We start from the raw sequence: 24,321 nt of genomic DNA, 5'->3' as shown, positions 1-24,321 counted from the left end.
TACAAGGTGAATAGACACATGAAAAAGCAGTCCTGATTAAATGGAGTCAAAGTTGATTAAAGATCTGCCAGCTGATCCTGAAGGTCATTTTTGGGGACTGATATGACGTGTGTTCTCCATACCACAAACATAGCCTATCCATTGTTGCATCCACAAACAGTCGTCTCCATTCTTCTCTGTATTTTCACGTTTCTCTTTCTTTTTTATATGCTAGTTATGCACCCTGTGTATTCCTTCCCATACAAGCAGCCAGGCTTCTCATTAACCTGGTGCTGCCTTCATTGGTCAAGTGATAGCCTACTTGTTCAAGAAGGACCTCAATATTACTCAAGAAATAACCAAATAAAATTGTCTTGCACTCTCTTATTTTTGGCTGTATCATGCATAAGCTCCTCTCTAATAATGATAATAATAAGATCCTCAAGTAAAGAAAAGTGGAAAAGTAAATTGATCTTAATTGCCATTTGCCAGCAATTTTCCAGTAAAATAACAGAATCTAAAATCCAATGTTCATTACAAATTAGAAGTGAGCAAAATGTACTGTTTTAGGTTTGACTTTAATGTGACTATCTTGTGGTAATTGTGTTAGTTTATGTATGAGAACATAGGCCTATTCTATTAAAAAAATTATACTATAAAATAAAAATTATGAAAAGGCTCTTTTATATAGGCATAGAGTAGTCTATGATGAATAGGCTATAAATGAATAAAAAACCTTCCTCCTTGAATACCTGTAATTCCAACAGCACCTGAAGGCAGCAGTGAAAAGAAGAAAGTCCCCGGCTCGAACTGCGGGAACGCCCTCCTCGTGCCCACCTTTGACCAACCAGCGTTGGAGAATCAGCTGATTTTGTCACATGACCTCCGGTTAACATGCACCTAGCCTGCTAGCATAACACGTCTGGAGAAAGCTGTGCCTGGGAGTGTAAATAAACCCCAGTTCTCCCAGGAAACAGCACAAAGCAATGAGTAAGTACCTTCACATAATCCTTGCTAACATATTTAGGTGTTAGTTGAATTGGCTGGTCGCTGTTATGGAAGTTAAATAACTTATTGTTGCAGCTATAGCCAGTGAGAAACGTTTTGAGCTAATGCTAACGCTGGTGATATAAGTGTAGCTGTCAGATCAGAGACGAACGGTGAATATTCTCACATTGACATTGAAAACATTGATTTAAAGACTCTGTTTCTCTGAACTCAGCAGCTCAATTTACGGATGTCTTTATTCTATATTGCTCAGTGTGCCTGGTTTGTTAGTACAGTCATTTAAAGGTGCACATGATACAAACATAACTGTTTTTGAGGTTTCATCTGGGGTTCAGATGCTGCCTTTTGGTTGTAAACAATTCAACACAATATATATCTTTGTTAGTAAGTGTGTTACACATTTTAAATAGCAAACTTATGGTAAGTGGTGGTGATAAAATTGAAAGAGAAATTAACTGATAATATTGCTGAATGTATGCATTCATTGTGTCAATGCAGGGAAATGCTTTCTAATACTGTATAATGGACTTCTTAGATACAATTTCACTATACACTTTATAAAATAATTGGAAGTTGATCTGCCATACATGACTTACTAGAAGTAGGACAAATATACAAGAGTTACAAAAAATGTAAACAAAGTGACTTATCAAGAACCAACTAGTCCACTCTCCATTCAATTAAAGGCTGTAATATTCGTAAAATTGGTAGATTTAAAAAAGGCAATAATAAATGAAAAGTTCAAGTTTATTTTTCCCCAGAGGGAAAATTGATTGTGCAACAGTCAAAACAAACACACAATAATGACCCACAATGTCAAAGAACACACAAGAGAATAAATACAACATATTTTAAGATTTGAGAAAAAACGAAAAAAAAACGTAGTTTGTTTGCTTACAATAATGTATACATTTACAACTCATTAAAAGCTCTTTTTCTGTCCCATGTGTAGCAAGCTCAAGTGTCCATCTTGGCTGTATGGAAGTGAAGGTGCCTTTTCAGTTGTGACCGCTGAGCAGAGGATCATCACAGTGAAAGAGGCCATGCATCCGTTTGGCCGTGAGGAAGAGACCTCCCTTCAGGACCTGTTTGAATACTTCAAGAGATGCCTGCAGCACGGAGAGTGGGAGCTGGCCAACGCCTGTGTCCCACAGCTGGTCAACTCAACAGGAGGACTGTCAGAAAAGCTACGGGATATAATCAAAGCCATCGTCTGCCATCCTTACAGTTTAAAGTGAGTCGCAAAGTTGCATGTTGTAATGCAATATTTTCCTCATTCAAAAAGTTAAAGTTTGTGTGTTATCTGTGTTATGACTGTGCTTTTATTTTGTAGATGGGAGTCTTTGGGCAGTCCTCACAAACTGGCCTGGTTTTGGCTTCAGGTTTTGGAGAAATGGACAGAAGAGCAGGTAATAAAATGAAGAATCAAGTATGGCCTAAAGCAGTGTGTTGGTATTGGTGATCATCTTTGTTTGCGTTACAACTCAAAAATTTGTTTTTGTGTCTTTTCTATATTTTGTTATGAAGAGGCATCTGAAAACAACATTGTGCTACCATAACTCTATTCTTATGTACTTCAGGTTCCTCCCAACGCCAGACGAGAGCTGGAGTTCCTGCTGCTCCTGGAGGAGCTGGGGTCAGAGGGCATCCCAGAGACGGTTGTCAAGGTTATTACTGTTTTTACTTGTGTCTGCAATCAAACATACTATGTATACAGTTGAAATGCAGGAGTAAAAACTAGATAAGAAAGCCAATACATTTTAATTTTTTTATTTAATTTTTTATAATTTAAGCTTAATTAGTTACTTAATGTTTACACAGGCTAAGTTTACCAAGATATGTACTTTTTTCTGTGTTATATGTTAGGCCATTTAAAAGTACTGACATTAATTGTCTTTCAACAGGAGTTACACCAAGCCTTCTTAAAGCCTCAGTCTGAGCGGAAACCCCCAGTAGGTTCAAGGACAACAAATGTTGCTGTTGAGTCTGCGCTACGAACCTTATTGGAGAAAAAGAAGCCAAGACTCGCCCAGTCTTTAGCACACTTCTTACAGGTAAAGCCAAACATATTATAACAATAAACCAGTACAAAATGATACACTGATGATAATTTACAAAAGGTACTATAGAAACTTAGGAATGGGTCTCTTTAATGTACATTCAATATACTGATGGAAAGGCAAGAATACAAACACATTTTATAACTTTTTCTGTTTTTGTTTATATGAAATTATGAAATATTTTTTTTTCTTATTTCCCCGATCTCCTACAGGACCAGCCAGGCACAGAGGGCAGCACCCTGCAGCAAACATTCATCCAACACCTGCTGAAGAAGCTTGATAAACCTGAGCGAGGCTTTGATAAGGTGGATGAGTGGGTGGAGGAGATCTACGCTGTGTTGTCTGTGATGCCTTGGAGCTCTGGGCTGAGCAGCGGGGGGCAGCTGGAGGTCTTGTGTGAGGCGCTGTGGGCGGCCAGAGACGGGCCCCTCAAAGAGGAGAGGATCCTGGGATCACTGCTACGCCCGCGGAGTGACGCTCTGGTCTCCGCGTACTGCTCCACTGCTTTAAGACTCCAGAGGGATCTACTGCTGAGGAGCGCGCCATACACACTAGGTAGAGTCTTCATTATGCGAGATATCTTTGTATAAATGATAGTAAGGCCTGTTGCGGATGTCATGCTTATAGTTTGTTTACCTATTTATATCCCCTCCTAGTGGAACTTCCTGAAGCAGAGAAGCTGGTCCTCAGTTTATGTTGCCACAAGGATCGTCCAGCCATTTGGAAGACCATTTACTTTGAGTGCCTTAGTAGTGGAAAGCACTTTCTGGAGCAGGTCTTGGTAAGTGTACCACGACCATTGAAACATGGCAATACTGACATAAATGTACGCTTCAAATGTGTCAACTCAAGAAGAACTGTTTTTCAACCAAAAGTAAACTGTGTGCACAATCCTCCTTCGGTAGCTTTGTGATGCTAATTTTGTTATTGTTCGTACTGTACCCTGATGGTCAATTAAAGTTGGTTAGCAACGACATCATGTGATGAAATTCAATAATGTAATGTGATTGGTTCCTTCCGGTAGATTACGGCCCTTGACCTGATTAAACACGAGGAGTTTTCTCAGTTGAAAGACTTGCTGCAGTTGGAGTTCCAGCCGTTGTCTCGCTTGCTGTTGCTCCTGGGATGGACGCAGTGCCGCAGTCTGAACTCGGCTCAAACATTGCTCAGTGTGCTTCACAGGGAACAGGTCAGAACGGAAATACTCCAACTGTCCTGGCATCTACATTAACTTCTTACTCTATGTATAACTTTAGTGGAAAACTAGTTGTACATCGGCAAATTTGTTTAATATTTTTGACACAATCTGGTCATTTGCTGATACAATCTATATTTTGTTTTCAGGCATCAGCCAATGACTTAGTTCTGCAGGAGTTTGCCAATCTCTTGTCATCTCAGCTTGGAATACTTGAATGGTGTAAAAACAACAACCCGTAAGTCAAGTTTTTTAATTTTATGTGACTGACATTTAATTCCATCTATATCATTTTTATTTCTCAATATTTAATTTTTTTGTATTGTATTTGTATTTCTTCAGAGGGATTTCCATGGAGGCCTTGTTGTCCCAGCTTCACACTCTGGACAACCACTCTGCCCTGTTCATTCTGCACTCTCTGACGCCTCTGGCTCAGTTTGAAGAGCGCAAGATACTGGATCTGCTGCAGCAACTGCCAAAATCACCAGGACCAGGTCAGCACCTCCATCATACTCTATATTGCGTGTCTACTAGACTAAACAAATTATTTAATAGGTTAACTTCCAAAAGATTAACAGATATTTCTTTCCCTACAGAAGACAGTGAGTCCGTCAGTGCCCCCGCTATGCAGAGGAACGTAGTTTTGTTCCAGGGTTTCTGTGCCATGAAGTACGCCATCTACGCTCTCTGTGTAAACGCACATAAATACTCAAACTGCACAGATTGTGACTTCATGCTGCAACAGCACCACCAGCCCTCTGAAGCAGAAATGGATAAAACCTCAACTTCCTCAGAAGGTCAGAACGCTGAAGCTTTTATTTTATGACGCATGATAAATCAGTTTCCTGTCGGCTGATTTTAGCTGATTATCATCTTGCTTGCACAAATCTACGCTTAGTAGGAACTTGCAATGGAAATAAGCCTTTGGGCTTTTTTGTGTTTTTATCCCTGGCTTTTTATGTATGTCACAGAGTGCTGTTCTTGTTTTTATATATGAAATGGTTGAATAAAATCAATCAATCAATCAAGCCAAATCTGGGTAACTTTCTGTATAGGAAAGATAAAGATATTATGTGTCTTAAACATTTATCAAATACAGTAGTACATCGACCATATGGACAAATTGAGAACAAACTATGAGGCCAAGACAGCACAGAGGACCAATTGATGATCAAGAAATTTGTCAATTTCTTAACTTTCAAACTTGAATCCATTAAAATCAACCTTTCCATAACTGAGAGCACCTACGGTACTTTTTTTTTTTTGCGTTGTCAATAAATCACATATATCATGTACAAATCAAACTAAACACAAATCAAAGAGACAATCAAAGTACAATAATTTCTTTGATATTTTCATCAATTGACAAATAGCAAACATTTCAATTAATAAAAAAAAACACAAATAAAAATCAGCTATATTCACAAAGCATTCATTACCTTTTCATACGAGTGGAGTCAAATCAAGTTCAGCAGGCTACGTACTTAAGGTCTTGGTCTGAGGTCCATAAATACTTTTTCTTCTCTTACATTGTTCTGAATCATATTCTGACCTTATTCATCTCTGTTTACGTTTTTTTCCAGGTTGCCATTTGCTGTTCCAGACCTACCTGTCTGAGTGTCAGCTCTACCTGGAGGCCGTGCCCACCATGTTCCGCCTGGAGCTCCTGGAGAACATCTTCTCTCTTCTCTTTCTGTCCACCGCTGACTTTACCGCACAGATCCCAAAAGACACCAACTCAAATCACAGCAGTAGTATAGAATTGGGAACCAAAGCCAAGATGGATGACACTAAGAAGACCAGGAAAGAGAACCAGAAGAGGCGTTCAAGTTCACCCACAGCACCCCACTGTAGTCACCTGGACCTGGGGCACTTTATCCAGGGCTGCAGGGGGTTCCTTGTGGATGTGACGGCCATGGAGGGTTTTCTGAAGCTGTTGAAAGAAGGGCTGGAGGGCATGTGTGTGGTGGGCCAGCAGGAGGGCCAGGAGGCAGGGAGAGCGCTGCTAGGAGAGGGGGAGGTAGCGGAGAGTCTGGGCTGCTCCGTGAGGGCAGAAACCTTCGGTGGGCGACTACAGAGGCTGTCCAAACGCACCGCAGAGGCTCAATGGAGGCTGCAGATCATCACCAGCAATCAGGGCAGTGGAACTGGTGAGATACACAATCTTTGGATATTTTTTCTGCTTTTATATTTAGTTTTTTTATATACCTTTCTGCATGGGAGACATAACAAAGGATTATCAGTTATTGCTCAAATGTACTAACATTTACCCAGGACCTGTTCTTGTATGTTCACGCTTATGTTTCTCGTTTGTGGTGTATTCATTTCCTAAACCTCCTACGAGGACCTCTTAAATGTTTATGTAAAGTTCCCACTTTAAGTCTTGATGGTTAATTCCCGTGCAGGTTCAGAAAGTCCTCTCCGGGTGTCAGCAGTCGGCTGTCCTGTCACTTCTCTGGCAAGCGGCAACAGCTCGAGCCTGAGGAGACGGAAGAGACCTGGGAGACATTCTGTACAGAGACAAACCTCTGTGGAGAAACAAAATGGAGAAGCTAGCCCCAGCACATCAGGTCAGATATGATCAACGAATATGAACATGTAAAGAATTTTTTAAAATTTTGTGGATAAAATGACCATTTTGCCCTTTGTCAGATGGTGGAGGAGGCACAGCAGCAGGTTGTGTTGAGCTGGAGGTTTGTCCGTGCGAAGGCCCTCACAGCTGGCTGGTCCCCGCCATGTTGTCCCCTCCAGAGTCTCTGCTCATGGCCTGCATCCGCCGCGGGAACTTCATGGAGGCACATCAGGTCTGTTGCTTAAGGGTTGATTGACTAGACACACAGCAATTACACACCATAATTGTGTTTATAAGTTATACATGGACCAATGTAAGGCCATCTGCTTTTAAGTTATAGTTTAAGTTGTTCTAAATGTACATATTTTTAAATTTTATCAAGCAGTAGTCTAACGCTATATTGACAGTTTGGAGGTCCTGTTCTAGACATGGACAGAGATTCCCTATCTGAGTCCTGTGTATTTCTTGTCTTCTCTGCAGGTGTCTCTGGTGTTTGAGCTGGAGGCGTCGGCCTGTTGTGGTGAGCTGGTGTTTATGGAGAGATATAAAGAAGTGCTGGTGGAGCTGGGCCGGGTGGAGCAGAAGATGGAGAGCCGCTCCATGTCTTCGTCCTCGTCCTCCTCAGAGGGTTTGGGGGCGCCAGGCGGGACAGGCCCGGGGAGGACAAGAGTGGGCAGCAGCGGGAGGTCAACACTGCAGGCCATCGGAAGTGCTGCTGCTGCAGGTTTGATACTTTAAACAATAATTTTCTTATTTTTGTGCTTATGATTTTATGTCTTAATTTAAGGAATACATTTGCAGGTCGGACCACATGTTTAACGGTACAGCGTGTAGAATTTTTGGGATTTTTTCGGAACAGACTTGGTACAAATTTAATATAATATTCATAAGTATGTTTTTTTAATTAGTGTGTAGTCGCCTGAAAATAAGAGTTCCTGTTTATTGTATTACCTTAGAATGAGCCTTTTGTATCTACATGGGAACAGGGTGCGCCGCCATTTAGCACCACCATGTTTCTACAGTATAACAGACTTGGGAAAGCGGTTTAAGATGATTGTGCAGTTATTTTTATGTCAAAAATGTACCTGTGTTAATACATATAATGTCCCTCACTTTTTTTTTCAACTGTTTATTTAAAAAAATTATTATATTCCAAAGTTTGTATAGTCACATAACATTTCTATATTGTGTCCAGTAAATAACTCGTGTTCTAACTTCACTGTGTGTGTCCTTGCAGGTGTTGCGTTCTACTCCATCTCAGACATAGCGGACCGTCTCCTCAGCACGGCGGCTCACCCCATGCCCTCCCTGGAGGAAGGTTACTGGCTGAGCCGCTGCTCCTCAGACCCCTCTGGTCTCCTCTACACTCTGCTAGAGGAGCTCAGCCCGGCAGCCATGGCCGCCTTCGACCTGGCCTGCTGCCACTGTCAGCTCTGGAAGACGTCCAGACAGCTACTGGACACTGCAGAACGCAGGCTCAACACCAGTCTGGAGGCTAGAGGTAATAGGCTGATTTTTAGGGTATTTTTTGGATGATTTTTTTAAGTTATTATTTTAGGGATGTTGATGTATTGAAGATAAGATTTAGCTTTATTCTAACATGGAGCTTTGAACAAGACCAACTTCAATTGCATGTGTTTATTAGTCGCTTTGAACAGGTAGTAATATTGTTTTTTCATCTTTAATCCTTGTGTGTTTCCCCAGGAGTAAGAGTGGACCTTAAGCTTCCTCATGCTGAGGGGATCTGTGGATTTCCCATGGTGTTACAACAGATCAACAAGATCCTGAATCATTCTCCCAACAGTAAAGGCTCAGTAAAGACAGGTGAATCAAAACACACACATACATTTTAGTTCAAAGAATGAGAAAATATGTAACATAGATATCAAAATGCCACGTAGTTTGAATGTTTAAAAAGGAATTTTAGCCAGTAGATTTTTTTTAGTAGATCTATGTGGCTGATCACATAATGGAAATTAAAATGACCACCTATAGATGCAAAATTATGTTCCTGACCAAATATTTTATATGAAAAATTAACAGAATGTACACAATTGTTTATTGTTTTGGATGTTACTGATCCTCTCTTGTTTACAGAAGCTGTTGGTGAAGACCAAGTGTTTTCCAGCCCGTTCGGCTGCTGCGTCCAGGAGGTTCTCCAGTGTTGCCACCCAACTCTGAGTGAAGAAAGCATTGCTGCTCGGCTCAGTCTGGCTCAACGTCTGGAGAGCACCCTGCACATACTCAGCACTGCAACAGATGGCACAGGTTAGCACAGTAACCATGATTTTTCAACTGCAATTAAGTTACATTTGTTTTGTTTTGGTGGTCAAATGTATTTCTATGTTGAGGCATAATGAATCTAAACCTATCAATGAAACAATTACATTTCTTGGAGTAGTAGCCTATGTTTATCACAAATTTGTTAAAAAAAATAGATAAAATAAAAATCGTCTTTTGATAACTTCAACGAGAAGAACATTTGAGTTGTAACTGCTATAGCACTTTTAGCATTCTTTTTTTAACAATTAATGTATGGATTTTTTCCTTTAACACTGGGTAAGTTACAGGAGAAAACTTGGAATTATAATATATATACTTTTAACATTATCTAAGATATTTTGAATGAGCTGTGTGTTTTGATGTTACCTCTTGTTTCACAGACGGCAGTGTGGGCAGTGGTCTCCTGCCCTTATTGGTCGAGCAGGCGAGTCTGAAGCAGTCGGAGTTGGACGCTCACCCTGTGCGCTCCAGCATGAAGCAGCTGCTCCGCTCCCTGGACCAGCTTTGCCCCTTCGAGCCCGACGGAGATCTCGCCAGACCAGATTATGTGCGAAGCTTCTTGGACTACGTCAACACACTAGCGTCTGTGTTGGTGCGAAGCCTCAGTTCAGAAGGTAAGATAATTTGTCAATGACGATATGATGTTGGAAAGATTGCTGATCTAAAAAAATAAGTATTTTTAGATTATTCTGCATCATGACTTATTTGACACTAACTTCCCTCTACCTACATTATCCTTGAATATAATAGTGACTCTTAATCTTACAACTGGTAAAACAACTGTTTCTTTTCAGACCAAAGCGGTGAAGTAAAGCTTGGGAATCCACTGCTGGTGTTGCTTCAAGCCCCATTTCAGCTTCTCTCCCACCTGCTGTTTGACAGACAAGTGTCTCCTGACAGGTACGCTCAGTGGTTAAGCCCAATCACTGCAAACAAATGTATATATGGCTTTGCTATTCTATCCTAACCTTGTGACCTACTTGAACTGCAGCTAAATTGTGTTCCCTCACAACTGGTGCATGGCATAAATCATCTGAAACAGTACAATAATAGTTTATGTGAATAAAACTGAGATCTAAATCTATAATATATTCTTTGATTTATAAACTATTTAAAATTATTTTCTATTCTTTACAATATTCAAATAATCTGATGGTGTTGTAAAGTTCAACACAAAAATAAGGTGAACTCGATTTAAAACATGTTTTAGTGGCCTAAGGGCAGCAGCTTACCTAACTATTCCATCGTTTGTCTTCCACGCAGAGTGCTGTCCTTGCTGCAGCAGGAGGGCCTACGTCTGAGCGTCCAGCAGGTGATTATCCAGCGATGCTGTGAGTCTCTGCCTGTTTGGATCTCCTCTCCACGTGTTGAAATCCATTCCTGTCCGGTCCATAAAGCTGAGGGAGTGTTCAGTGTTGCCAGTTTGTCTGCCTTGCTCCAACAACACGCTCAGGAACACATGTCAACTCTGGGAATCACAGAATCTAGGTCTACTGACGCTAGCTCTGAGTCCGACGCCTCAGCAGAAGACCAATCCACTACACCCACCAACCTCTCCACTTCACCTCCATCACAGTCATCCTCATCCTCATCCCCCTCTTCCTCAAACTCTTTTCTCCTCACACCATCGGCTTTATCTTTCCTAAAGTCCCGATCACCTTTACTAGCCACTCTAGCATGTCTTAGTGCCTGCAAAGGAGAAACTGCCCGGATACAATCTTCCGGATGGACTGGCTTTTTCCGTAGTGACCGCAAAGAGGTTGTACTTGATGGAGAGCAGATTTCTCGTGAAGCAGACAACCTCCTTAAAGAGTTCCCTATTCTGCAGTCTTACCTCCAAACCATGGCTGAACCAGTGCTGGGCTCCTTGTTAAGTGAAGGAGAGGAAGGCTCCAGTGGACTAGCAGGTGTGATTTGTGGGAAACCCTTAGTGAGTCTCTTGCTGTCCGGGCCTCAAGAGGAGGTGGCCCAAGCGGTGGCTGCTGAAGCCTTCCAGAAAGCTCTCTCCTCCAGGGACCTGGGTCGAGCCCTCAGTCTGCTGGAGCTGTATGGACAAGGCTGCAGCCAGGAGGGGGCGCTGAGAGACCGCCTGCTCGCCTGTGCTGCCCTGGAAGGTGAGGAATGATGGGAAATGCAATGCAATCCAAGAATGGATATTGATTATTTGTAAAAAAAAAATATATATTTTAGGCTCAGCTGTGTATTTTTCCAAAATGTCGAAAATATAAGGTACCCTCTGGAATGGGCAGATTATGTTTTCTTCCCTTAAGAAGTTCATTTTAAAGTACTGTGTAAAAAAACAGAGGCCCCTACTTTTAGGATTTGGAAAGAATTGATAAGATATTGATTATATACTATTCTATACATCAAGGTATTATTATTATTTTGTGTTTGTTTGGAATATATTGTAAATTAATCCATATGGTGGAAGTATGTTCTTTAGAGTTGTAATAAATGGAGCTCAAATGTCTGTTGTTCATGTGTTTTTCTTTGTTCAGATGGAGATGAAGGTATAGGTCAGCTGTTCCGTGTAGAGGATGCTAACCTGCGAGCGCGCGTTGCCCTCACGGCTCTGGAGCGCTGGCCTCTGGCGTCCTGCCGGGAGCTGCTGGAGTTCTGCCTCAACGACCCCGACACAGAGACCGAGCTGAGGACAGAGCTACAGCTCAAGAAGAAAGAACTGGACATCTACCACTGGGTAATTCAGACTTAAGTTAAATAGTTTTTTAAAGTTCGAGTCAGCGATTCTGGAGGAGGCTTGTTGTCAAAATCACCTTTTTGTCAAAATCAGTGAATATCTCGCTTTCACAATCTGTTACCTGTCCGTACTGTGTGTGCCGCGTGCGCTGATAAATAATCGGGTGTTGATACACAGCCTAGGCTCTGTAAACATGCATGTAAACAAAGGGGCCCATCGTAGCTAGCAACATTCCAGTTTACAGAGCCTAGGCTTTGTATTATCCATACAGTCTATGGTACACCATATAGTCTATGGTAGTGGATAATGAGGAGATATTGACTGATTTTGACAACAAGCGTTTTCCAGAATCCCTGACTCCTTTTAAACAAAAGAGATTCCCACAACATACTACTGCAAAATGGTAGATAAATGTACAAGAGATTGAAAATACAATGGAGGAGGGAGTAATCGTTGGTGTCAAAAGTGAGAAATATACACCTGACAGTGTCAACAGGCTTAAGATAATCCTATTTAGCCACAAGAGGGAATTTTACAGATGAAATCATTTCCAGTACGATTACAACTACTTGTTTTGCAACAGAGGGAACTTTTGATGAACTATTACGACTTGTTTACATCTTGTGATATTGGATTACACAACGACAAACCGCATTCTACAGTTACATAATTTTGACTTCTCGTTGTGACATGCCAAATGTTTTCTTTCCTTCCCACAGGTGTTGAGTTTAAAGCCTGCGTTGCCCTGGACGACTTGGCAGGAGCTCAGGACTGAATCTAAGACAAACTCTGAGTCCATGTTATCTTTGATGATAAAGGCAAAAGTAGGTGTTACTCACCTGCAGCTGTTAGTGTTAGTGAGCAGTGTCACTATTATGTATACAACCAAGAACATGATATTCCCTCTGCTTAATTATAGCACACGCCTTGATCTCCAAACTACACATTTGTTTATTTCATTTATTGAATATTTTGCAGGAGTTTGCTCTGTGTGCGCAGTGGGTTGAGCTGTATCCGGTATCTGAGCAGCTGAGACTGACGCTACAGACGGAGCATCTGCTTCATCTGCTGGAGAGCGGACAGACGGACGAGGCTTTCCAGGTCCAGACCGCTTGACTTCTGGTTCACTTTAGATCAAAATCCATTTTAGGCTGTGTCAGGGACTGCTAACTCGATCCCTTAGCAGATGACATCTATTAACGTATTGAAGAGTATTAGAGTCACGGGAGAGTGGAAGATTTTCATTATGCTAAATACAATTTTGTGAATAAAGACGAAATATCTTTTACAACAATGGACACATTTACTCTTTTGAATTATGATTCTTCCATTTGTTGCTGTGAAAGTTTTTCTCTTTTTTTGTTAATTTTATGTATTTATTTCTAGCTCCTGGAGGGCCTCTCAGACTCTGCTGTCGGGCTGGATGTTTGTGAGTGCGCTCTGGACCGGCGCCCAGGATTGGCTGCCTGTCACTTCCTGTCCGATTACCTCACACTGCATTTCCAGAGGCAGGTGTCTCCAGCGCGCAGACAACACATCCACGCACTGCACCTTGGCTCTAAGGTTTGTACATAATGTATCAATTAGTGGTATCTGCATGAGTGCTTTTTCTAAGTGCTGTCACATTAAGGTGAAAAAACAATCACATACTGCACATACAACTGCTATAATAAATGGGAGGCTTTGATCTGACTTTATTTTTTGAAAGGTCATTGGGGAGTTTTTTAGGAGTATTGTATCCACAGAGGTACATTCCAGGAAAGCACATTTTATTCCTGCTCACACTGTACGTCCCCTTTAATCTTCAAAGGAATATACACCGGTAATCTGTTTTTTATCTGTTCCTATTCTCTTGCATTTTCGCATGAAGAAAATACATGTGAAACTTCTCAATTCTTTAAATTGTAAAGAGATTATTATCTGCTACAGAATGATGTGTATTGTGACCTTCCAGTATTCCGCAAATGATAAGATGAGTCACGAGATTGGTATCTTAAACATCCTATGAGTAGCTTTTAAATGTCAAATTTTTCCTCTGATGATAATAAATTACCAGTTTTCAGGGAACATCCTGTGTTTCCCGAACGATATTAATCAAAGTTTACATTGCCTCACCCTCGTCTTATTACCATTATTTATCTTCCATAGTCACATATAACTTGGCCTGACATGGCGTCTCCTGCACTCGCTTCCTAAACAAATGCATTTGCCGCCGCCTGTGTCATAAAAGCACTATGTCCAAAGGGACCACTAGAATAAACCAACACCTAAAGCTCCTCGTAGCTACTTTATCTGGTGGAATATGTTGGTTTTATACCATTAAAACATTGTTCTTCAACAGATACCAAATTGCTCCATATCCCGTAGTTGTGGTAACACAAGTGGCTGCATTTCCTCCTGCAGGTGTTGCTGACTCTGCCCCCTGCAGGGCGGCAGGATTACTTCCCCCTGCTGTCAGAGCCGGTGCTGATGCTGGAGCAGCTGCTGATGAACCTGAAGGTTGATTGGGCCGAGGTGGCGGTGCGGACGCTACGGAGCCTTCTGATTGGTCAGGAGGCGGGCTTTAGTGCCGAGGACATCGACAAGCTTCTGGCCGACTACGCCGCCAAGGCCCTGGACTTCTCCTGCGCCCCCAGACAGATGTCTAGATCGGGTCGGTGCCGAGTTCACATTATATGGAGATATGATGAATTTGAAATATGCAATTATGATAATAAGAATGTTTATGATGAGATCAAGATGATACAATGTTAAAGATTGATGTATTGATGATCTTTGTATCCCTAGTCTCTATTTCCTTTTCATAATGTAATTTACTGTACTATTACCGAAAATGTAAAAAAATACAGTACAGACACACAGTGAGAAAATTACAAACTTAAACAGGATTCAGGATTAATTTGGTACTTAATCAATCAGAAATACATATATACTGTGTTGTACAATATTCAAGCTGTTATTTTAGCACAGTGAATATCCATAGATTGTTTATTGTTTGTTGTTTGTTGGATCCCCATTAGTTGTCACCATTGTGACAACTATTCTTCCTGGGGTCCCTAAAAAGATAGATAGATAGATAGAAACATAATATATGATATATGTTTATTTTTTAGACTCCGTAATCAGTCTCCAGGATTCTCTGATGCAGTGTCCTGCACAAGACAGCGGCTCCATGACCTCCACTCGAATCGAGTCTCCATCATCCTCTACAGGTGAAACATTATCCTCCATAGTGAATACCACTCACCACAATATTTACAAGTTCTCACCTCAGCTTGGAAGATACGTTTTTATCCCAGTTTAATTTAATAGTTATGTTCTATTTCTCATGTGAATTTAATTTAAAACTTTTTTTTTTTTTTACTATGATTGAATTTTGAGAAGATGGAAACTCTTTATCTTCAGTCAATTGATTATTTACTTCCTTATGTTTAATTCCAGGCAGCACGCCGACACACACCTCCTCCTCAAACAGCACAGACAAAGATAGGGACCGAATATCAGGAGGCAGAAGCCGCCGCTCGTCTGTTAAGTTCCAGCCTCCAGACCAACCGCCAGCCCGTAAGGACTGGGTCCCTGACACCAAGAGGGACGTGTGTATGGTCTGCCAGAGGGAGAGGTTCACCATGGTGAGTGGGCACAACGGTGTGAGACTCACATGGGTTTTCTTAGATAAAAAATGTTTACTTGCCGACATTTAAAATAGATTTATTTTTAAAATAGATTTCTGTAAAAGCCCAAAACTAATTATTGTAATTAGATGTATACTTTAGATGTATACAATACTCTGCAATTTTCTGTGAAATATAATTGTCTTAGAGAAAGCCTTACTTCCTAAATTATACTAAATCTTCTTATCAGATGGAGAAATTAAATGTCTAGTAGGGCTGTGTCAAAAAATCGAAATATCGCGATACTTAGTTTCCCGATATCAGTATCGATTTTTATATCAAAATATTGTTTTTTTTTTATTAATTTTTTTATGATTGATAATAATAAGATAATAAGATACGTGATATATCGTATCGTGACCAGTGTATCGTGATACGTATCGTATCGCGAAGTCCTTGACGATACCCAGCCCTAATGTCTAGTACTGTAATTGTCCAGAATTATGTAATGCAAACAGTTATTCTATACCCAAATGGGTTGGATAAACAAAACTGTGAAAGGAAGATATATTGAATTTATATACTAGTTGAATTTTAAACATATTGACAGCAAAACAGTAAAGGCCATTATGTGCTGTTTTCAGTAAACAATGTTTCTTTGTCTTTTGCTTTTTTATCCACTTTCAGTTCAACAGACGACATCATTGTCGGAGATGTGGCCGTCTGGTTTGTCACGCGTGTTCAGAGCACAAGATGACTGTTGAGGGTTGCCCAGAAGAAGAAGTCAGAGTGTGTGACCAGTGCTATGGCTACTTTCATCCAGAGTAAGACCCTTTCGAGTGTCAAATATAATAAAAAAAACATAAATAAACTTAAAATAGGGGGGTTTCTGTTGTCAAAGCAGAGTGGCATAATCAAGAAAGGACTCCAAAATGAATGGGTAACTTTAGTGCATGATTACAAAAGAATATAGCTGCTTTTATTTTACAACTTGTTGTGTACATTCACAGCATTTTAGGGGTAGTTTTCAGTTACTGTACAGTTAGTATGTAGGCATGTTTTTGGAATAATATAAATATTTTAGAACTTACAACTGATCAGTTTAGTTCAAGTGTCAAAACCAATATGACATCTGGGGTGTCTAAAAATCTTCAGGCTTTACTTTGAAAGTTATCGAAGAGTAAAATAATTGGTAGGAACACTGCAAAAAAAGGGATTTAGATACATGTGATTTTTCTTTTTTTCCATGTGCAGTTCTGATGATGAGCTGGAACCAGCTGAAGGTAAATTACAAAACATCAGATATTTCTATGTTGTCACTCTCATGTGAACTACTTCTTCTTTGTAGTATCAGTTTGAGTTCATTTATTTTCTCAGAAAATGTGGCAATCAGTAGAAGCATGATGTACGATTGACCTTGCATTAAAATCCTGATTTTTTTTTTTGTTGTTGAAGAAATATCCAAAATATTCTCAAATAAATGATGTACAGGGGCCTTAATAATAAGCTTTTATTACGTTTTATTTTCTGCTCCTCTGTCTTTGTGCAGTGGCTAGTGGAAGCCCCATGGTAACCGAGGGAGCTCTAGATGGGATGCTGCATCTGCCTGAAGTTGTCCATCGACAGATTCAGCTCAGCACAAACCCTGCAGCGAACCAACTGCTGCGGAGCGAGTTCTACTATGAACAGGTCTGGATATAAGCATTGATTAAATCTTCAAAATAATTTTAAATTCCTTTGACACTATTAAACATTATGAATTAGGTTACATACCCTGCAAATACATTTGACATACTTTTCTTTTTGCGCTTATCCGTTACATGGTACCGGCTCTACTCTCATTTGGTACCAGGTACTTCTCTGGAGGTTGTGTTCCCATTACAAGATAGTTCCATCTCTGTGTAGTTGGTGGTCATAGCGACGTTAACGGCTAACATTAAGAACCTATGGATTTCTACTCATCCTACATCTAGGCGATCATTTGCATATTTTGTTTTGCGATGAACTAACGTAAGGACTTTAATGACTCAGATAAACGCGCCATGTCATGAGGTTAACCCTCTTGTATATACAATCTACTGTATGGGTTAAGCCACTGAATACAGTAAGACTAATCGTTGCATTATTTTTCTATACCCCAAAGGCTCCCAGTGCGTACCTCTGCGTGGCGGTCTTGTCCCTGCACAGTGACCAGACGGCCTGTGGTCACCAGCTCATCAGCCACTGTCGCTCTCTGTCCCGTAAACTGACAAATCCAGAGGTGGACGCCTGCCTCCTCACTGACATCATGCGCCAGCTGCTCTTCAGTGCCAAGCTCATGTTTGTAAAGGTCGGCCGCAGCCAGGATCTGGCCTTGTGTGACAGGTAAGGTGTTACTCTAGTTCATTGTAATGTGAAGACTATGGGGCAGTTATTTAGCAGGTTGAAAGGTGAGGGTGAGACGGGTCACATAGCGCATCTCATGCTCAAGAGTTTAAACGTTTACTAGGCTGTGTCTGTATGAGCTGAAAAGAGATCTGGTGTTGATACAGTTAGCAGATCCAGGGTTGTAGTTGAGTGGGCTGTCAATGAAGTGCATTCTGTACATTCCTTGACTGTATCGAGAACATACTGTACACTGTGTAAACACCTGTATGGAACCTCAGCTATGTACATGCCCTGAAGCTGGGATTATATATATATATCTTTGTTAAAGAAGACATTTTGACATGTGACAGATCATGCAATTTAGCCTCTCACTGTCTTTGTATCTTCCTTTATCTTTCTCACACATAAACACACCTGCCTTCTCACTCTCTTTCTTTCCCTTTTGTTTATTCTGTTTCCACAGTTACATCAGTAAAGTGGACGTGCTCAAAATTCTTGTGACGGCCAATTACAAATACGTTCCCTCTCTGGATGACATTCTGGAGACTTCTGCTGTCACGCGTCTCCGTAACCAGCTGCTGGAAGCAGAGCACTACAAGCTAGCAGTGGAGGTGAGGCAGCTGGTGGTTTATGTATTTCTAAGGCCTTAAAACTGTTACAAAAGCTTTTAAAATATTTTCCTCTCGGTCTCTTTCACTCACTTCCTAAACAAATGCACCCGTCGCTGGAATGCGCTAGCAAAAATCTTGAGGACTGGTGCCATAAAATAAATACCGCTTCTGTCCAAAGGGGGCGCTAAAACTGAAAGTTCCTTGCCATCACAATAATGATTAAATTTGGTAAATTCTGACTTCCAGAGAGTGAAATTCCATGGCTGTAATTTTTACTGGCTGCTGTTTTAGGTGTCTACAAAGAGTGGCCTGGACCCTGGTGGCGTGTGGCAGGCGTGGGGGATGGCCTCTCTGAAGGCAGGGAACCTCTCAGGAGCCAGGGAGAAGTTTGTCCGCTGCCTGAAGGCTCCAGTGGATCGTAACCAGTTCAACCTGGGACCGTTACTGCTGCAGGAGATAGTACAGCATCTGGAGAGCAGTGTACAGCCCACTCTGGCCTCGGTAAGAACATAAATGTTATATTCCTTGTTAATTAAAATGCAGAATGAGAACCTAAACATGTCCAGAAACCTAATATAACCTGTTTTTTTGTGTGAAAAAATGGGAAAATATATGAGTGAGCTTTGTTTAGTATACTGTATATGTTTCAGTGGTTCATCGATACATTCAGTTCAATCTAACCTTATTGTACTGTGCTTTGGATAAAATCCCCTCTATAACAAGTTTTTTGTTATAATGTTATTGTGCACAATAATAATTTCCTAATTACTCACTTATTCTATACATTCTTGACTTTAAGTGATATGTTTGTTGTGTGTCTATTCCTGTGTCTTTCTCAGTCATATGGTGAGGACATCTTGGCGTCGCTGAGAGAGCTGGAGGACGCCCTGTGTGAGGCTGGGCCCGTGGAGCGACCAGAGGGACAGACTCAGAGCAGTAACCTCCACCAGGAGTGTCTCCACTACCTGAACACATACGGGACACACCTGGCCCTCATCAGCTTCTACATGCGCCATGACTGTATGACGGAGGCTCTGACCTACCTGCTCAACAAGGTGAGGCTTAGCATGTGTGATTAACAATGTGGACACAGGTAAATGTTGAGAGTTTTGGGCTAATTATCTTTATTTCACCTGCTGAAAACACATTGTAAGAGTAATTTTTTATTAAAATGTCCAAAATCTGTTTTGTAAAAACTTTGGACAAACATTTTAATTCTGGCTTTATTGAACATCTAGATTTTTGGTTTATAAAAAGATGCAGAGCAGGCATAACTAGTTAGGTTTAGCTAAATTTGCATTTCTGAAAAAAATGTCAAAAAAATATAATAATAAATAGATAATAATCAACTGGCAAAGTTTCATGATGATGTCTATGTCTATACATCCTACCCTATTCACCTGCAGTGTCTGGCCTTAGTTGGTAAAGTCTTATATACATACTGTATATCCAGGTGTGGTCTGAAATGACACATCTCAAAGTAAATTGTTACCCTATTAAAACCTTGACATGTTTTTGTTCTTACTCATGCCCCAGGAGTGCCCAGATGAGGTGTTTCTAGAGGGCGTGTTGCAGCCCAGTCTGGAGCGCGGGCGTCTGGGAATGCTGCAGGGGATTCTGGAAAAGCTTGACCCGGGCCTGGAGACGTGCAGCCGCTACCTCATCGCCTCCTGCCAGTTCCTACAGCGACGTGGATATTACCACACACTCTACCAGCTACAGCAGTTCATGATGGTTGGCGTCTCTATAATATTAATAGACATTTTTTTTTTATTTTTTTTTTTTATCAAGTATCTTTTATTGAGCAATTCAGTTTCACATACACTCCACTAATACATTCGGGGCTAATTTTTTTGGGCAATTACAATTGTGCATATAACACTGGAAACTTTAGGAAATAATATACTAAGCACGAAAGTAAAAAGATATATTTTTTTAAATATAGCAAAGTGCAAAACCATCTAGTACGTATGAATAAACCCTTCTTATAATATGTTAAATGTTGTTTACTTGGACAGGATCATGTTCGTGCAGCAATGACCTGCATCCGATTCTTTACACATGGAGCCAGTTCCTACCTACAGCTGGGAGAACAGCAGGTATATCTCTTTTTGAAGCATTCTGAAAAAAATAATTGAAATATGAGAAAGTTGACCGTGTGCCTCTTAAGTTTAAGCTCTGAACTTAACCTTGACCTTGTTACAGCGCTGGTTGGTGAGAGCCAAAGAACATTTGAGGACATACCTGCAGGAGCAGCAGAGCCGAGGTGCCGGGAGGAAACGGTCACAGGTCAACAACAACTCCTTCAGGAAGACAATGTCATCTAGTGACGTGTCCAGGTGATTAAATATATCCTCAGACTGTCTATATGTTATAATTATTTTATATATATAGTATATATGTATTTTGTTTTCAGAGTGTTGCATACATTTATGACATTGCCAGTTTTTTTCTTGCTGTTGATTACAGAAAGTTCAAACGGTTTAATCTTGATACAGTTGATACTGTTAAAGATCAAGATATATAAACTAAATAAATAAAATACTGTAAAAAAAAAGTGAAGAATATCTGGTAATAAATAAGTAAATAAATACATTCAAATAAAGATAAAATACGTGCATATATTAATTCACCGATACAGTACAGTATATACACAGATACATATATACATGTATCTATAAATGATCTTGTCCTGCCTTATTTTTATCAGGCACATGAACACCATTGAGCTTCAGCTGGAGGTGACACGTTTCCTGCACCGCTGTGAGACTGCGACCCCGTCCAGGACTCCACAGACCAACACATCCAACACACCGTCTGCTGCACCCAACTCACCTCCCACACTGTTCGGAGGAAGCCCCATGAAAATAGAGGTTGCCTGCAAGGTGAGGTTCCAGTTATTACTATCCTAGTGTTAAACTTTCTGTACTGAGTTTTTTTTAAGTCCAACTACATAAAGGCTGTCTTAACTATGTGTAAACCTTGGATTAGAGATGTGGAAGATGGGGGGAAAAAGAAGAAAAATAAATATCTAAGCACTTGTACTGTTGCACTGAACATGTTTTCAGGTTTTTGTATTCATTTGTATGATTGCAGGTGATGCTTGGAGGAAAAAACATTGAAGAGGGATTTGGCATTGCATACAGAGTCATACAGGTATGTTGAATATAACATCAGATGTCAACACATTGAAGCTACAAAAGTAAAGTCAAATTAAATGTATTTGTATTGCCCACGCACGCCTTTAATTGGTTACTATTGAGTAGCTTGTTGTGAAGTGTTTGTGTCTTCCGTTGCCAGGACTTCCAGCTGGAGGCCCAGGCGGTGTATGTGCGAGCTGGCCAAAGGCTGATCCGACAGAGGAACTATGGAGCCGTGAGGCAGCTGCTGAAATGTGTCGGTGAATCTGGAACCGCCACTAAAAACGACTGTGACGCTCTCATCCTCAGCTGTGTCTCCATAGCAGACAAGGGACCCGCTGAGGTGAGTGACAGGAACATTTTAATGAATCAAACATTGAGTGTTACCATAGTTATAAATCATAACTATGAATTGGATTATTTTTGTTTGTTTGGACATGAAAACTTTTGTTGTCCTTGTCTGATTTAGGCCAAGGAGTTGGAAGGCCTCATTCTGGAGACCAAGAGCACAGAGACCAAGGTATTGTTAAACTGACTGCATAGCAGTAAATGTTTTCTAAATTATAAATAAGAACAAGTAAAAGTGTAAACAATGCCTTTTAATTAATTATTACAAATAAGTTAATAATATAATAATGAAAAAATAAAGTTAAATGAATAAAATGTAAAAGATTGTAAAACAAGTAAAAGAGAAGAAATACAAATAAGATCCCCACTAAAGAGGTGGGTCTTTAGTCTTCTTTTTCTAATCTGAATTTACTTAGTCCACAAAAGTGAAATCCCAAACACTGTCTTACTTGCAAAAAGAAATTAGTAACTAGCAACGTTTCGGTACTAGACCTTCATCTGGTTAACAATATGAACATGAAAATCAATGCTTATAGACCCTCAGAAAGTTGTATACAGGTAAAAATCATTGTCTACACTGCTCTCACTCACCAAACCCTCCCTCTGTCCACAGATCAAAGCCTACCTGCTCTGCAGTAAGCTGCGTCCTGCCTACCTGCTTGCTGTGAAGCTGGAGCCCAGTCGGGCCGGGCCGTTGGTCCAGGACGTCCTACAGGCCGCAGAGGGAGCGCAGGACTCTGTCATGCAGAACATCTGTCGCCAGTGGCTCTCTGAACACCTCAACAAGTCAACACAGCAGCGCCAGGGCAAGAACAACACCAGGTAAAGGCACAAGATAGCTACCACAAAGGAATACAGGTACAGCACTTAAGAAGGATGAGGCGAAAAATAAGAAGATCCAGGATTTTTCTCATGTTATGCAGTTCCAGAAAATGTACGGGAAACGATTGATAAACCATCAGATAAATATGACTTCACATATATCAGTGGAAATATCTAGAAAATGTTGTTACTGTTGTTAAGGACTTCCTAACGAATCACCGCCGTGCTTTACATCCTGGAAATACTTCGCTTTTTTCACATCCTTACAGTATTTGAGAGAAATGTGACTCTAACTCTATTACATGACAAACTCCCTACCTGCAATGCGAAGAGATATAGTGGTTATTACACAATATAAGCATATCTGTAACTCATTATTTGACTAACGTTAATCTCCTACCTCAGCCAAAAGGGAAAATATCTACAAGTGAGTGGAAGGCCTCTGACAAAATGTGTTTATTTTTTTTATTTTTTTTTTCATACTTATGTCTTTATTGTCTCTGTGTGTGGATAAGGTTTGTACCTCCGCCAAAAAATGGTACATGTTGGATCCTTGAAAGAAACTGAAAAATCTTGTTTTACCTGATATTGTATCGCACATTTTACGGCCAGCTTTCAGGGTATATTCCCTTTTGGTAAGGGAAATTAATATCGCACAGAATTTTCGGGCATTTAAGGATGTTGTTGCGAAAATTGCAAGAAACAGAAAAAGTTTAAGGTTGGATACAGAAAGGGACACACTTATACATCAAGTTAATTTAATGAAATCATCTCTCTAGCCTTCTTTCTAGCCATTAGTTTTGTCTATCGGTGGCTCGTTTTTATGCCTCCTAATGTGTTTCCTGTGTCGCTAACTTTAAATCAAAAGACTTGACACATCTTTCTGACAATTTCAAATATGTAGTGATTAAATCACACACATTACGAGTCAAATAATGTTTAAAAAAGGGATTTCACTTTTGCCATATTTTTTTTTTTCATAAACCTACACCTTGGTCAAGATAACAGTGCAATTGCATTGTCACCACAAAATGTGTTTTTTTGAGTAAATTTACCTGACATTCACTTGTGTTGCTGAAGCTGCCTTTTCAATGATACTAGATGTGTATTTCAGGACATAGTGTGTTACTGCACTGGCCTGAAAACTGACAAATATTACTGTGATAATACGCGATGATAGGCAAGAGATGAAAAAAAAGAAAATCCTTTTGAGATGCATCCATCTGACATTCTTGTACTCTAATCCTCCTTAACCCAGACTGTTCTCATCACTGCCGCACTTTATACTGAGTATGAGTTACTTCTTTTGGTAAAAATTGTATAAAAAATCAAATGAATAATTAAATGCAGTAACTGCTTTGATGATGTAGAGACAAATGATTTTGAAATGTATTTGATTTCTCCATCACCTGTAATATAAAATTAAACAATAATTAAAAAATTGTTTAAAATATGGAACTTATTGCTGCCCAGTTTCTTGACATGAGGGGAAAAGTTTGACTTTTGAGAAATTTGCCTCTTTCTTCCCTTTAGTTAGAAGTTAGTTAGATGAGACTTTTTGAGAGATTTGCCCTGACACTAAAATATTAAATTACTGCCACTAGCAGGCTAACTACTCTACTCAAAC

The 24,321-nt window shown here is 40.3% G+C and overlaps 1 protein-coding gene across 1 annotated transcript; it reads left to right on the top strand.

Annotated features, from left to right (window-relative positions):
- The first annotated feature begins 875 nt into the window (after nt 1-875).
- Nucleotides 876-24,060, top strand: zfyve26 (zinc finger, FYVE domain containing 26). The gene is made up of 43 exons (XM_080042891.1): nt 876-969; nt 1,940-2,221; nt 2,321-2,396; nt 2,568-2,654; nt 2,892-3,041; nt 3,260-3,602; nt 3,704-3,828; nt 4,072-4,236; nt 4,392-4,480; nt 4,585-4,736; nt 4,839-5,039; nt 5,826-6,392; nt 6,648-6,812; nt 6,895-7,046; nt 7,295-7,538; nt 8,052-8,315; nt 8,519-8,638; nt 8,912-9,082; nt 9,478-9,711; nt 9,892-9,997; nt 10,361-11,211; nt 11,596-11,795; nt 12,515-12,619; nt 12,774-12,896; nt 13,182-13,358; nt 14,199-14,448; nt 14,909-15,007; nt 15,237-15,424; nt 16,094-16,230; nt 16,661-16,689; nt 16,956-17,095; nt 17,550-17,770; nt 18,237-18,384; nt 18,676-18,885; nt 19,224-19,439; nt 19,921-20,118; nt 20,403-20,483; nt 20,590-20,723; nt 21,095-21,269; nt 21,481-21,540; nt 21,685-21,867; nt 21,994-22,044; nt 22,486-24,060. The coding sequence occupies exons 2-43, from the start codon at nt 2,031-2,033 to the stop codon at nt 22,696-22,698; spliced, it is 7,791 nt and encodes a 2,596-aa protein (XP_079899017.1). The 5' UTR covers nt 876-969; nt 1,940-2,030; the 3' UTR covers nt 22,699-24,060.
- The last annotated feature ends 261 nt before the right edge of the window (nt 24,061-24,321 follow it).

The sequence above is a fragment of the Ammodytes marinus genome (assembly GCF_949987685.1).
Source record: "Ammodytes marinus genome assembly, chromosome: 15".
Lineage (NCBI taxonomy): Eukaryota > Metazoa > Chordata > Actinopteri > Uranoscopiformes > Ammodytidae > Ammodytes > Ammodytes marinus.
This window is presented reverse-complemented; position numbering and strand designations above follow the sequence as displayed.

Excerpts from the sequence above, each read along its gene's own strand:
- zfyve26 (XM_080042891.1), top strand. The coding sequence starts at position 2,031 with ATGCATCCGTTTGGCCGTGAGGAAGAGACCTCCCTTCAGGACCTGTTT. Across the intron at positions 2,655-2,891 it reads TCCCAGAGACGGTTGTCAAG|GAGTTACACCAAGCCTTCTT; the intron begins GTTATTACTGTT and ends GTCTTTCAACAG. Across the intron at positions 12,620-12,773 it reads CTTTGATGATAAAGGCAAAA|GAGTTTGCTCTGTGTGCGCA; the intron begins GTAGGTGTTACT and ends AATATTTTGCAG.